At 48.6% G+C, this 14824-nt stretch overlaps 1 protein-coding gene across 1 annotated transcript in view; it reads left to right on the top strand.

Moving 5' to 3' along the window:
• Window positions 1-14824, top strand: part of TRAPPC9 (trafficking protein particle complex subunit 9) — a 478436-nt gene that overhangs the window by 27724 nt on the left and 435888 nt on the right. Inside the window, exons 5-6 of the mRNA XM_059395212.1 lie at window positions 5298-5419; window positions 12577-12702. Coding sequence (XP_059251195.1) covers window positions 5298-5419; window positions 12577-12702 — 248 coding nt within the window. The remainder of the gene's footprint in view (window positions 1-5297; window positions 5420-12576; window positions 12703-14824) is intronic.

Below are 14824 nucleotides of genomic sequence, written 5' to 3'. Positions count from 1 at the left end.
ATACTGGTGTTTTTGAAGAATACCAACCATTTCTTTTATAAAAAGTTCCTCAGTTTGGGTTTGCCTGAGGTTGCTTCCTGATGATGACATGATGCATTTTGCTAGGGTAGACAATGTTATGTCTTTTTTTTTTTTTTTAAAGATTTTATTTATTTATTTGACAGGCAGAGATTACAAGTAGGCAGAGAGGCAGGCAGAGAGAGAAGGAGGAAGCAGGCTCCCCGCTGAGCGGAGAGCCCGATGCTGGGCTCGATCCCAGGACCCTGAGATCATGACCTGAGCTGAAGGCAGAGGCTTTAACCCACTGAGCCACCCAGGCGCCCCCGATGTTATGTCTTTATTGCATTATATCAGGAAGCACATGAGGCCAGTTTGTCCCGTTATTGGCAATCACTTTGATTGTTGGCCAGGTTTCTCCAGTGTTAAGTTAACTGTATTCCTTTTTGTAGTTAATAAGTAATTTGTGGGAAAATACTTTGAGACCATGTAAATATCCTGTTTCTCATCAAACTTTCACTTAGTAGATTTGGCATTCACTGAAGATTTTTACCCGACTCAGTTGCTGGTTGCCAAAAGTTGATGGTCCGGCTCCGTCAGTACTTACCCATCTACTGGTTAGGCTTCTTGTGCGAGGAAGAGCTTGCCCATCCTTTTCTCAGTTCCTCCCTCCCTGCCGTCTGCCCGACCATCCGTGCGGCCGGCCATCCACCTGGCTTCACTGTGTGTGGGCTTCCGGATCTCTATTTTATTCAGTGGGTTCTAATCCGCCGCTGTCATTCTTTGTCCCCCCACTGCCGTTGGCTAGATTGGGCCGGGGGGAGCCCTTCTAGCTGGTGCTTGTGTCCTTTGTGCACGCATTTCCTCACTGTCTGGAGTAGAGTGGAGATACGTGACCCAACTTTGACATCAGACATCCCTCTCCAGTGTTCTAGTTCCCTTTGTTGGCAAATGGTATTTAGAAACCAAGATCTGGCACTAAATGTGCTATTACTTATGGCCCTTTGAGAAGCTGATAGTGTTATCTAGAGTTCATACTCCGCTAACTCTGATTCCAGTCCCAAACCTGAGGAGTCTTTCCACTCTTTCCCTGTGTTATATTTGTATCTTCCCTCTCTGACAGTGAGAAATCTGCCTCCCGATGTTATCAATATATTTACTCATTGTCTCAGTCCTACAGTATACAGAAAGTAGTTTCAGCATTACTGAGTAATGTCACCATAAAACAAACATTTAAGTAGAATGTAAGAGTTGTTTAGGCTCTTTCTGTCTTTATCCCGGAGCTCAGTATACAAGGTACATGATCAGAGGCTGGTTGGTTTGTCCTTTAATCCTCTCTGTCAAGGTAATTATGTTATTTATCTTAAATGTGGGCTCATTTGTTTCTGTTTGCATGTCATTATAGGGTTCCCCCATCTTGATTGATTTTTTTTTTTTTACTATATAGAAGATGAAAGTGGTTCCATAAAGTCAAAATTGTACCTAAAGTTATACCCAGAGAAGATAGATTTCTTTTTTTTTTTTTGGTACTATATAGAACATTAAAATGGTTCCAAAAGTCAAAATGGTACAAAAAGTTATACCCATAGAAGGGTCACTGCCTCTGTCACCCCTCTTACCTCCTGCCCCTCTACCTTTGCACACGACTAATCCCATCCATTCCTGGTTTTTCACTCTAGTGGGGATGTTTGTTTGCTTGTTTGTTGTTGAAGAGAACCAGACATATGTTCTTATTTCTAGTTCTTGGGCAAAAGATAGCATATTATACATGTTCTTTTATATTTGGCTTTTTTTGCTATTATGTTTTCCAGCATATCCTGGAAATTGATCCTGGGCGGGTCATGGGGACGTGCCCCAACCATTCTCACAGGTGTGCGTGGACGTGCCGTGTTCTGTTTACTGGTCTCCTCGTGGGCATGTGGTTTCCAGTTGTTTGAATTACGCTGCTCCAGGGAATAACCCCATACACGTGTGTTTCTGTGTTATTGGCATTGGGTCTTCAGCATAAATTCCTAGAAATGGTGTTCCTGGGTTGAAAGGTGAAAAAAACATGTAGACACACTTTTATTAGATTTTACCACATTTCTGTCCATAGAGGTCATAGCACTTTGCATTCACAGTAGCCACGCACAAGGATGCCTTTTCTCTCCAGGTTTGTTAACGGCTCCTTGCTCGTATAACATTTAACCAACTAGATAGGCTGTAGGTGACATTCAACAGCTTTTTAATTGGCGAGGGCCATCTTTATATTTTTCTTTTGTGAATTATCTGCTTATATCTTTCCTTTTTTTTTCCTGTTGGATTTTAGCTTTTTCTCAGTTTTTATGACTCTCTATATTAGAGTTATAGCCTTTGTGAAATATGTCGTAAATACTTTCAGATCTTCATTTATATTTTGGCTTTGTGGTATTTTTACATAACTGAATTTATCAGTTTTTGAAACTGCATTTGGATTTGCATCGTAGAGAGCCTTTCCATGTATCCAGTTTTAGAGGAGCTCACCTGAGTTACCGGAGCTTCTCTAATGGTTTTCGGTTTTACGTGTAGATCCTCGCTCATTTGGAGTTGATTCTTGTGTTCGGTGTGAGGAACGGGTCTGTTTTGATCTTTCTCCAAATGGCCCGCCAGGCGTCCCTGTACGGTTCATTAGAAATCCCACCTGTGCCGCAGAGTTGGAGGCGCCCAGTCTCACTCCCGCAGAGTTGGAGGCGCCCAGTCTCACTCCCGACCTGTCGGCAGCCCTGTCTCCTTGCTGGTCCTCTGGAGACGGTGCCAGGAGTCCCCTGTGGCAGGGGCTTGGTTTTTCAATAGGACAGGATGTGAGCGAGCCGGGGCCGTGCCGGGCTCACCGCCGCACCCGCGGTGCCTGTGCTGCTCCTCTCTCTCACGGTTTTGTCTCTCTCCTGCCTCGTCTGTGTCTGCTCTATGCCCTCTGATTTCCGCTTTGTTTTATCTCTGTGTGTGTTGCCTTTCCAGTTTTGTGCCTTGTATGCCATCTTGCCTATAAAAGGACTCTGTCAGTCTCTGCCTGTCTCTTGAGTGCACGAATGGTGGTTGGATGGACACCTGACCTCCGTCGTGATGATGCTGTTTTCCGAACTTTCCCCGCCTCTTCCTTACCACGTCCACTCTTTTCCTTGCCACCTGCCTGGCCGTCAACCTGCCAGTTTCATTGATTTTTCCTGCTTGTAGACTCGAGGCTGTGGTCCTGATGACTCCTGGTTTCGCTGGTTCACACTAGCATTCCACGCAGGCTGTCAGCACTTTGTGGATGTCAAGAAAGATGGAATCTATTGCATACTCGTGTTTTAGAGCTTGTTATTCTTGTCCTGAATGAAATGAAACCACTGTGACCCACTAAGCTCTCTCCTGAGCTCTGCTGTTGCTCGTAGCCGGCACATTGTGTGGTGCCGGCTTATCCCCCAGCATCAGTACTGGTGCTTCATCCTTAAACGAACCCTCGTCATCGCTGGGGCCATTTCTTTCAAAGTGGAGCGGGCGTTTCCTCTCTCTCCCTGGGTGCGGACCCCTCGGTCAGAACCTGTTTAGAGGACAGGAGGCGCCGTGGAGAATGAAAGACCCACCTCCCTCGGGGCCCCGTTAGTTTCCCTCCTTTCTTCAAGGGAAAAGAGTAGGAGTCAGTGATACAAAGATAAATTATTAGAGCCTATTAGAGAAAGCACGACTGCCTGTACACTCGCTCAGTGTTCTTTCAGCCGGAAATGGATGTATTGGACACACGAGCAGCACACGAGGCATAGCAGTGCGTTGGTATAAAACATAGGCCTGAGTTTGAGTCCTGCCCTGGAGTCACTCGCTCTGGAATTCTGAAGACCAGCAAGGACCCCTGCCTCCCCAGGACTTCTTTCCTCACCACAGGACTGGGGTACCCTGGGAGCTCCCTCAGAGCATGGTTGGGGGCTCCCTAGCACACGTGCTGAGTCCTCCTGCGTGCAAAACCATGTTTCTTTGGCTCTGCTGGTGTTGTACGCTCTGTGTCAGCTCTCCATGCTCTGAAGGGAGGCCTTGTGGCCTGGACATGGAATTCTCAGCTCTCTGTAAGGATTGTGTCATTGGGCCTTGATGATTTGAACCTGTTCTTTAAAAAGGTATACACTTTAGGTTTTTTCAAGCATGCCCTTTTCTCTTATCATTTGTAGTTCTGTCCTCTCGTGCCTTGCTGTGATTTTCACGAAATACGAAGGAAACCAGATCCCAAGCCCCATGCCTCTTTGTGGCTCCCTGTGGTGATTTTGTCCTCCCTGGCTGGAGGAGGGTTTTGTGTAGGAGACTGTCTCTGTTCCCCTTTGCGTGGAGTCCCTCTGTCTGTCTGCGCATCTGCCACCTGTCTGTCTGTGTGTCCATTCATTCTTCTGTCTTGTTCCCCAAAGCGTTTAAGGCAGCTTACAGAATAACGGAGCCAGATCAGAAGCGAGCGTGGGGCACGGACTGGCATGTGTGTCCCGGGTGGTGAGATGCCCGCCTGGGCCCTGGGGATTGTAAGGCTCGGCCGCAGCCTCATGCCTGAGCCCTGGCAGGCACCAGGAAGTCGGGGTTTGGCAGAGACAGAAAGAAGTGGCTTAGTGGGACCCTGGCTTTTTCTGTTGCTGGGGCGTGGCAGAGTGGTTTGTGTTCTTGTGTTCCGTAAAATAAGGATCACGTGTTCCTTTTTCCCTGTCCGAGTTCCATGTGTAGCCGGCATGCTCTGTAAATGATTTCTCCAGAACTCTCCCTTCCCGTGCTCTGTAAATGGAGATTTCTCCAGAACTCTCCCCTCCCGTGAGTCTGACAGCTGAGGAATTCGGCCCTTCTGCCTAGTGACAGAGGTTGGCCGGAGCTGGAAAATGGGAACCACAGACAGGACAGCAGCCTTTGTCGGTTGGATTCCTTCAGTCCTGGCCGATCCAGGAAGCGCTTTCAGGTAGTTATCTTTGTTGGAGGGCATGCACGGGGCCTCCTGCGAGCGCTCAGCGTAGAGCCGCGAGGTGATACATGCTGGTCGCGTCGTCTTCCAGGACGGAGACATGGTGGACGGGTGACTTTCCTACAGCGCGTCCCACGGTCTCTGCTAGACAGTTTCAGGAAGGAGAATGCGCTCTGAGCTAATTATCATTTAACACAGGCTCTGATGGTAAGACTTACAGGGGCCATAGAAGCTAGGAAGAATTTAAAAATGGCTTCGTTACTTAAACTGCAGAGGGGGGAATATTTAAGCTTTATCCTGTCTGTGCCCCGCTTTCAAAAGAACAAAGAAGACAGAATAGCAAAAGATTCTTTCTTTTCTTCCTTTTGGTTTGCAGGTGCCCTCACGACCAACGGCATAAATCCCGACACCAGTTCCGAAATCGGACGTGCTAAGAACTGTCTTAGTCCTGAGGACATAATTGACAAGTATAAGGAGGCCATTTCCTATTACAGCAAGGTGATGTCACTGCTTCGTAAACCCCTTTCCTAGTTGTGTCGTTTGAACCGGGATTTCCTGGTTTACACTGTGAAGCACCACAGTGTCTCCCAGTTGTTTGGTTCCGTAAGTATTCGTGTATTATTCCCTAACACAGGATACTGTATGCTTGAAAACGTGTTTTATTTCCGATTCAAGATAATGTGTATGTCATTCAGTATTTGGGGAAAGGGGAAGAAAGGCTATCATAGCGCCGCTGCTCAGAGATAGTCGCTTTAACCCTTTAGCATCTGTTTTCTGGTCTTGGCACACGTTCTGTGTTCACCGTGCGGAGACTCGCGTCTCTGATTTGGCGCAGCATGTGTTCCTCTGTAGTTCAGTCTTGCGTGGCCTGCTTTCTAACGATGTGCCCAGTGTGCCGTCTTCTGGATGCACCATTCCTGTTACTGGATTTAAAAAAAAATTAAATTTTCACATACACTTTCCGCCATCCGGAAGACAAGAGCTGCAGCTGCGCAGGGGTGAGGCGGTGGCATCCGGTGGGAGCGGCCCCCTCCCCGGCCCTCACCTCTCGGACTGGCGAGTGTGCGGAGTCCAGTGTGGATGTCTCGCGGGCGGCAGGCCCGTGACGCATGTGTGCAGGTGGGTGGCTCTTCTTTAGGTTGACGAGGCTGTCCCACGTGTGTCCTGCCGCCACTCCCCCATTCCCTGAGAGGTACACCGCGATGTCCTCACGCTGCAGGCCGCTGCCCTCTGCAGATAGGGTGGACGGTCCCCTCCCTGGTGGAGGAGGCCCTCTACTCGTGCGCATGCAAGACTGCTGGGAGCCCCGCGCGGGGAGCGGGCAGCACCTCGAGCCGCGCGGCCTGCCTGCTCCCGCAGAGCCCGCAGCTTTGCTTCCTCCCCATCCTGGGGGCTGCGCGGGCTTTCTTGCATCCCACTTCTGGGAAAACTGGCTTCAGTGAGCGTCTTTGGACATGTGTGCTTGTGTGCTTTTTTGTTTTTTGTTTTTTAAGATTTTCTTTATTTGAGCTCTGTCAAATAAAGAGAGTGAGCACAAAGGCGCAGGAGCAGAGGGGGAGGAAGAGAAAGAGAGAGAGAGACTGTGGGGAGAGGTGCAAAGGGGGTGAGGGAATCCTCAGGTCGACTCTGTACTGAACGTGGAGACCGACACGGGGCTCCATCTCATGACCCGAGAGCATGACCTGAGCTGAAACCCAGACAGGACGCTCAACGGACTGAGTCCCCCAGGTGCCCCTATTCTCGTGTGCCTGTATGATCATTCCTTTAGTTAAGATTTCTGGGAATCACTGGACGTGATGTTTTACATTGATCATAATTCCTTCTCCAACAGGGAATGAGAAGGAGTAGAATTATTTATTTAACCAGGTCTCCGTTCCTGAGTATTAGGAAAACTGAAATGACCTAATATGCAGGAACAGAGCACTGTTTGCCATCGTGGGAAGGAAAACAGTTTTTTTTAAGGGCATAGTCCCTAGAAGTGGACTTGAGTCAGATAATGCATGGTATTTTGGGGACTTATACATTGCCATATTGTCCTTCAAGAAGGTTAACAATCTGCTCTCTCACAAACACTAGCTATTAGGATATTTGCCACCGTTTAGGGTGTTTGCTACTATGATGGGCAAAAGTAGCTTTTCATTGTTTACATTTAATTATCAGTGAGATACTGAGCATTTTCCCCTTGTTACCATTTACATTTCTTATATGAATTACCCATATGTGTCCTCTACATACATTTAAGGTGGGCTGTTTTTCTTGTGGATTTGTTATAGCTCTTTGTATGTTATGGATATTAGCTTCTTACCTTTCATCAATGTCTGTTACAAATCTGTTTCCTAATGTTGTTTGCCTTTATTTTGTTCATGAGGTTTTCTTTTTGTTTGTGGTCAAAACATGTTTTTAATATGGTAAGTCTTTTCCTTATGGGTTTTACCTTTAGTATTATGGTTAGAAATGCCTTGACAATAGAACAAAATTCCTTTCCTTAAATTTTTTTAAATGTCTAAAATAGGGGTGATGATAGTACCTCTCTCAAAGGGATATAGTGAGGATAGGCAGAGTGAAGTACTGGAAAGTATCGTATTAGCTGTTGTTAGCATTTTATTTATTTAAGAAAAGATTTTATTTGATAGAGAGAGGGAGAACACAGGGGGATAGGGAGAAGCAGACTCCCCACTGAGCAAGGACCGTGATGTGGGACTGGATCCCAGGACCCTGGATTCATGACCTGAGCTGAAGGCAGACACTTAACGACCGACCCACCCAGGTGCCCCTGCAATTATTTTTTTTATTAATATTTTTAAAAAGAATTAATGAGAGAGAGAGAGAGAGACAGAGACAGAGACAGAGGGGCCATGCGCCCAGGCACCCTTAAGCAGGGTCAGGGACCCAGCGGGAGGGAGAGAATCCCAAGCAGACTCTGTGCTGAGCGTGGAGTCTGATGCTGGGCTTGTTACCTTGACCCTGAGATCATGACTTGAGCTGAAAGCAAGAGTGGGTGCTTCATCGACTGAGTCACCCAGGCGTCCCTCTTGTTAGCATTCTAAGTTATTTACCTCCTTACCTGTAACTTATTTTGTGTACATAATGACACAGCAATATCACTTATTTTTTTCCAGGTACTATCTGATTATTCTACCATGACTTACTGAATTCATAACTTTTCTCTTTGATTTGAAATCCTGCTTACCCATATATTAGAGTCTAAATCTGACTTTTTTTTCATTCCTTTCTACAAATTTCTTTTCTTAGTCTAGTATCATGCTATTTTATTTCCTGTAATTTATTTAATATATGATAATGTGTCTTCTTTTCTTTAAAATTCCTTCCTCTGATTCCAGATTTTCTTGGCTAGTATTTTGACTTTATTATTCATAAAGAATTATGAAATATTTTGTTCAAGTTACAAAAAAAAGAAAGAAAGAAGGAAAAAGAAAACCACATTGGAATTTTCATGGGGTTTGCAATAACTTTTGAATTATTTTTAGGAGAACTTATATCTTCACAAAACTGCTTTTCTCTGTAGACTGTGTTAACATCTCCGCATTTACACGTCTTATTTTAAGTTCCGCAGTACAGTTGCAGTTGTCTTTATTGAGAACGTGAGCATTGTTTTTAAGTTTATTCCTAGTTATTGTATGCATTTTTGTTAATTTTGTGGATGAGATTTTTTGCCATTATATTTTTGAACTGCTATGAGCTGATATGGTAGGAAGGCAGATTGATTTTCTTCTTTTTAAAGATTTTATTTAGGGTGGCTCACTGGGTTAAAGCCTCTGCCTTCGGCTCGGGTCATGATCTCAGGGTCCTGGGATCGAGCCCCGCATCGGGCTCTCTGCTTGGCAAGGAGCCTGCTTCCTCCTCTCTCTCTGCCTGCCTCTCTGTCTACTTGTGATCTCTGTATTTCAAATAAATAAATAAAATCTTAAAAAAAAAGATTTTATTTATTTATTTGACAGAGAGAGACACAGCGAGAGAGGGAACAGAAGCAGGGGGAGAGTGGGAGAAGGAGAAGCAGGCTTCCCACTGAGCAGGGAGCCCGATGTGGAGTCATGACTTGAGCCGAAGGCTCAAGCTAATTCCCAGGTGCCCCAGACTGATGTTTTATTATATGTGCTGCCGAAGCGAGCAACAAGATTGATGTGTTAATATTCATTTTGTAACTGGCTAGTTAAAAATTATAAGTAATAAGCACTTTTTCCAGAATCCTTTCTTTTCTCTTTGCAGTTGTTTCCAACATTATCAAAGTGATCATAGCGAAGTTCTGTCAGTGGGCGGACAGATGGAGAGGTCGTGTGCTTGTGAACTAATTCTAGCAGTTTAGTGACTGTCTTTGGGCTAGGGAGGCAGAAGGAACCCGAGTAAGGTCAGGGGAGGAGGCTCCGGACGTGCACAGGGACCAGGCTCTCCTGCCTCTGGGGCGAAGCCCGGTGGGCGCGGCAGGTGGACCCCGGCTCGCCAGCCAGGGCTCACTTAAAGTTAGTGGCTACCTGCAGCTCCGTGTCAGGAAGGATGCGAGACTTGTCTGCAGGGGTGTGGCGGAGGAGTCAGTGGCCGTGGGACATGATGTTTCCAGTTCCAAGAGTGGGAAGAGCAGACTCTGGAGTCGGGCAGAGCCGGGCTTGAGTCTCCCCTCCTGTGTCTCAGGCCGTCAGAGTTCAGTCCAGCTGTGGGGGATCAGCGCAGGTTTTTTTCTCTCGAATGGGGACATGAAGGCCTGCCGTGTGGAATTTTTGATCAGGGTAAATGATCTGTGTGTGTCAATGCCTACTGCAGAGGAGGGCTCATTCTACCTGGTCACCGTCTCCTGCCCTGGTTGAGTACGTGTCCAGCAGGACGTCTGGAAGAAACCAGTTCCTCTCCTCCCGTACGGGGCAGACGCGCGTCCTGCCGGTCTCTCGGGCTCTGCTTTCCTCGTTTGCGTCATACCTCTTTGCTCCTGTTTTTCCGCTTCTATGTCCTCCACCGCCATGAAGTGACAGTGGTCCAGGGGTGTTTGTGCACTTCCCGGATCTGAATGTATTTGATTTGTAACACACCCACGCATGCACGCACACACACACACGCACTCATCAGGCTCCCTCCCACTTACTGGGGAGAAGCAGGTGGACCCCGGCTCGCCAGCCAGGGCTCACTTAAAGTTAGTGGCTACCTGCAGCTCTGCGAGGTTTTCATTCTCTGCGAGGGATTGCAAAATCTCTTCAGCAGACTCTTGGTGGCTTCATGAATACTTTTTAATTAGATTTCTGATTTGTGGCCAAGGAAATTCTTTCATATTGGAACAGATGACTAGAGACATAGACCTTCTGCTGAGATACCGGTGTTGGAAGGAACCTTGGAGAACATATGGCCGCCTAACTTCCCATAGCAGAGATCCTAAAGCCCAGGGAGGTTAAGTGACTGTCAGAGTCACACAGTGGCATTATTGGAACCAGAAGCTAGGTCTTGGGTCTCCTCGTGTGCACAGATGGAAAGAGAGCTGGGCTGGGAGGCAGAGGACCCTCCCTGCAGGAGTTAGTGTCTGCACCGAGTTCTCAGTGCTCACCTGCCTTTAGCTGCGTTCACGTGGCCTCTCTAGTGACGGTCACTTTGTTCCTAATGGAGTGATATTTCCACCTTAGTTTTGGCGTCATACCTGAGTTCAAATCCTGCCTTCACCAGTTACTAGCTTTGTAATCTTGGGCGAGAAACTTTACCTTTTTTAGGTCTCATTTTGGGCCCTAAAATAATGGTAGAATTTGTTTTAGGATTTTTGTTTTAGAATTGAATGAGCTAATTCCCTCATTTATCCTTAAAGTATTGCTTGTATAGTTCTTTTTTTTTTTTTTAATTTAATTTTTTTAGTGTTCCAAGTGCTTGTATAGTTCTATGCAGGGACCTTTGCTAGTAGGTAGTTACTAAGGACCCAATAGTGAAACGGGGCTTGGTTCCTGCGTCCTAGAGCTTATGTCCCAGGAAAATGACGGAGACTAGGTATGTCGGTCATTAGGGATTTTCCTTTCTTTTCCTAATGCCCACTGGTTGTGGGCACCTTTCTACTAATGGATGGACAGCTTTTCATGATTGCAGTTTAAACCTCTGTGTAGTATAATTAAAAAATATATGAGTGTCGCATAAAATATGTGAAAACATGGAGCTGACTTTTATTTTCACCTAAATGGAAGTTTTAAGGGTTTTGAAGGAAAAGAAGTTATTTAATTTTAGTGAAATAAAGTCCTTATGTTTGTTGTTGTTGTTAAATGGTCTATAAAACATGGTAGATTTCTGGGGCTCCGGGGTGGCTCAGTTGTTAAGTGTCTGCCTTCCGCTCAGGTCATGACCCCAGGGTCTTGGGATCGAGCCCTGTCTCGGGCTCCCTGGCATCGGGTCTGCTTTCCCTCTCCTAATCCACCTGCTTGTGTTCCCTCTTTCTGTTCTCTCTCCTGCTCTGTCTCTCTCTGTCAAGTAAACAGATAAAATCGTAAAAAATAAACAAACAAACAAAAAAACGGTAGATTTTTGGCTTTAGAGTTGGTAGTTGGGGAAGTATAGTTTCTTTTTATGACTGTGTCTGGTAATTGTAATATATCACAAATTATGGACATTTCACGTATTTGAAAAGAGGGGAGCATGGAGGCCTGCCCTTCCTAGCACATTTCTTTGTCTACTTTATAGAAATTACTTGAGTAAGAAGCACGAGCGATTCTACCTTTGCTTCTTCATAATTGGTAAATGGGCAGGTGGGGCTGCCAGGCCTCCGGGGTGCTCGGCCACAGCGGTTGGTGGGATGGGGTGACTCCCAGTGTGCAATGCCCACCGACAATATTGGTGGGGGACGTCCTCACCCGCGGGCGCTCGTCTACGGGACTCCCCTGTGTAAACCTTTTCTTCAACTGCAAGTTTTCCAGATTCCTCAACAGAAGGTCACTCCAGCTCAGGGTGCTTAGGAGAAAAGACAAAACAGGTTTGGAAAAGCAAACCGGCAGAAGCACAGCCAGCGTACAGTTTTGCAGTGTCGTGTCAGGCGGGGGGTGGGTGCTGGAGGGGGAACAGGGGGCACTCCAGACCTTGATCCGGGGTCCCAGCCACACGCACGCAGCCCTCCCACAGCCCTCCCGGGTGGGAGCAATCTTGGGCAGAGCCGGGAGCCCTGGAGGTGAGGCCTGAGAGCACTTAGCCAGGGTCACCGTCAAGTAGCAAGGGCTGGGTCCCTTTTCTGTGTCCTCTGTCTCTCAGAGCTGAGAAGCAGGGCCAAGTAACTCGGAGGGAAGATCACAGAGGCGTGGAGCACTAAGTGCAGGCACACAGGGGTGCAGATACAAAGTCAGATACATTCACAACTTCGGCAGGTGTGAGAGGGTCTCAAGGTGTTTCAGAGCACAGGAGATGTGAGTGGAAATGGAGACAAGTATCCACCAATGGTATCGTGAAATTAGATAAAAATACCCGCTGTTGTGCATTTGTAGGTTCAGTCCGCCAACCTCCTCTGACCCCATAACAGATGGACTTTCTCCGACAGAACCGCCATCCCCCTCTCCCCACGGTGGGGGGTTGCTGTCGGTCCCTGAGCTTGGGGAAGTGCCCTGCGGGGCCCCCTGTAGGACGGCTTTTGGGACACAACAGAGAATCTTGATTGTCTCTTCTGTTCGATGAGTCTCCTCCTTTGTGTCCTACAGTACAAGAGCGCCGGAGTGGTCGAGTTAGAGGCGTGTGTCAAGGCTGTGCGCGTCCTCGCCATTCAGAAGCGGAGCATGGAAGCCTCCGAGTTCCTGCAGAACGCCGTCTACATTAACCTCCGGCAGGTGGGTGTGCGTCCTGCTCGCGGAAGCCTTCGCGCGGCTCTCTGGAGCCTGTCGTCTCGAGCCCACCGACGGCGGCGCCGGGGTTCCGTGCGGCCGGTGGCAGCTCTGCAGCCAGAACCCGCTGTCCTGCTAACACAGCTCCTTCGTCTCCTTCCTCACATGATGAGCCTTTCCTTTCAGAATCCCACATTTTTTCCCCTTAAAATTTTTCTTGATTGGAGAAACCACTTGCCAGCTTTGTGACCTTGAAGCAGCTCTGGGCCACTGGCCTCAGTCTTGTCATTTGGGATGTGACTGTCATCTGTCACCCTGTGTGGGTCGCTGATGTCACACAGAGGACAGTCAATAGATGCTTCTGAGTCTGCGTCCGGATAGGGTTTTGCTACAGCGGAATCGTTAGAGCTTGTTGCTAATGCTAAATCACGAAGCTGCTGGTCGAGAAAGATTTGAGACGTTGGCTAACGTCACTTGGATTTTTATGGACGGGGAACCAGGTCTCCAACGTCCAGCAGCTTGCTTACGGACCCGTGGCGGGGAGCGGGACAGGTGATTGTAACAACACAGCTGTTTGCTGGGCACAGGCTGCTCTGGGGCTGGGAAGGAGGGTTGCAGCTGCTTTCCGCGAGCTGACGGTCTCGTAGCCAAGATAGACCTTCGGTGCGGGAGGGCGTGAGGAAAAGGGGAGAGGGAGCACGTGGCAAATGGACTGAAGCCAGTTTGGTGGTGGGGGAGGGCGTGGGGTCCAGGGCTGTCTGAGACAGGGAGGTTCAAGCTGGGACGGGAAGGTTGGGGAGGAGATCCCCGGAGAGGAGCACTGGGAACCGTGGGAGCCGAGGTCCCCGGAGAGGAGCACTGGGAACCGTGGGAGCCGAGATCCCCGGAGAGGAGCACTGGGAACCGTGGGAGCCGAGCATTCCAGGAAGCTGGCTCAGCAGGAGTGAGTCTGAAATCAGAGCGAGCGCGTTCCCTGGGAGGACCCAGAGCTTGTGGAGACACGCTGGAGGGGAGCTTGAGAGAGGGGCCGAGTCAGGGCTGGAGGTCTTGTTGGCCAGGGCAAGGGTTTGCCGCGTACACTAAGCGTGGTAGGTTAGAGGAAAGGACTTCCAGGCACGGGACGATCTGATCCCATCTGTCTTGAGTACGGAGGTCAGGGGGGCAGTTTGGATGCTCCCACCTGGGGATTGCTGAGCAGGGAGAGGGAGCGACCATGCACACGTGTGGGTCGTACCATGGGGGACTGTGGGGAGGGTCGGCGGGACCACCACCCAGGCTCTGGCTTGATTTTGCTGGTGCTGTGCTCTAAGAGGGAAAGCTGCAGAGGATGTTTGTGGGGAAAGGTGTTGGGTCAGTTGTGGGCATAGTGAAAAGCCTGTTGGATATTGGGCTTGAGGCTCAGGCGAGAGGGAGGGTGGGGGTTGGGAGAGAGGAGAGAGATTAGCGTCATTTCGTATTGTGGACACATACAAAACCTGAATGAGACACTCGGGCCTCTCCATCCAGATTTGACACATGAATATTTTGCCATATTAACTAGAGATTCTTAGTTTTCAAAATAGGAATAAAATAAAGAGAAACAAAATTGGAGCTAATGAATGTCTTTGGGTTGGTGTGTGGCCTCCTCACACGTGTTATAACGGTATCTATGCTACAGTCGGTATTTTACCGTAATGCTTAGGCCCAGGGCTGTGGCGTCACTCCCTTGGACAGGTGATGTGGCTGCTCTGTACCTCCTTCCCTTCCTGGGAAGCACCTCATTGCCCATCAGGCCCCTTGTCACAGGGAGTCCCCAGCGCAGACAGGAAGGGGTGCTGCTGCGTGGGTAAGACACTGAAGGGAGAGACAAAAACCAAGGAGAGCCGGTGAACCCAGGACAGGCAAGTAGACCACAAAGAGGAAAATCAGGCAGCGTTTGGGCCACTCAGTGTGAGGGAAACAGCCCTGAGCAAACTCAAGAGTGTGGCCTGGCGGTCACTCGGGGCCCTGAGTGGTTTGTTCCTGAGGGGAAGCCACGTCGTGGGCAGGCTGGGGCCAGACCTCGTGAGTGCGGAGACCGGGGGCTTGGCAGGTGGGGAGGGTCCTCGTGGGCGTTCACGCGGCGGGACCTGCGGCCTGGAGGGTGGTC

Source organism: Mustela nigripes, chromosome 3 (assembly GCF_022355385.1).
Source record: "Mustela nigripes isolate SB6536 chromosome 3, MUSNIG.SB6536, whole genome shotgun sequence".
NCBI classification, from domain to species: Eukaryota; Metazoa; Chordata; class Mammalia; order Carnivora; family Mustelidae; genus Mustela; species Mustela nigripes.
This window is presented reverse-complemented; position numbering and strand designations above follow the sequence as displayed.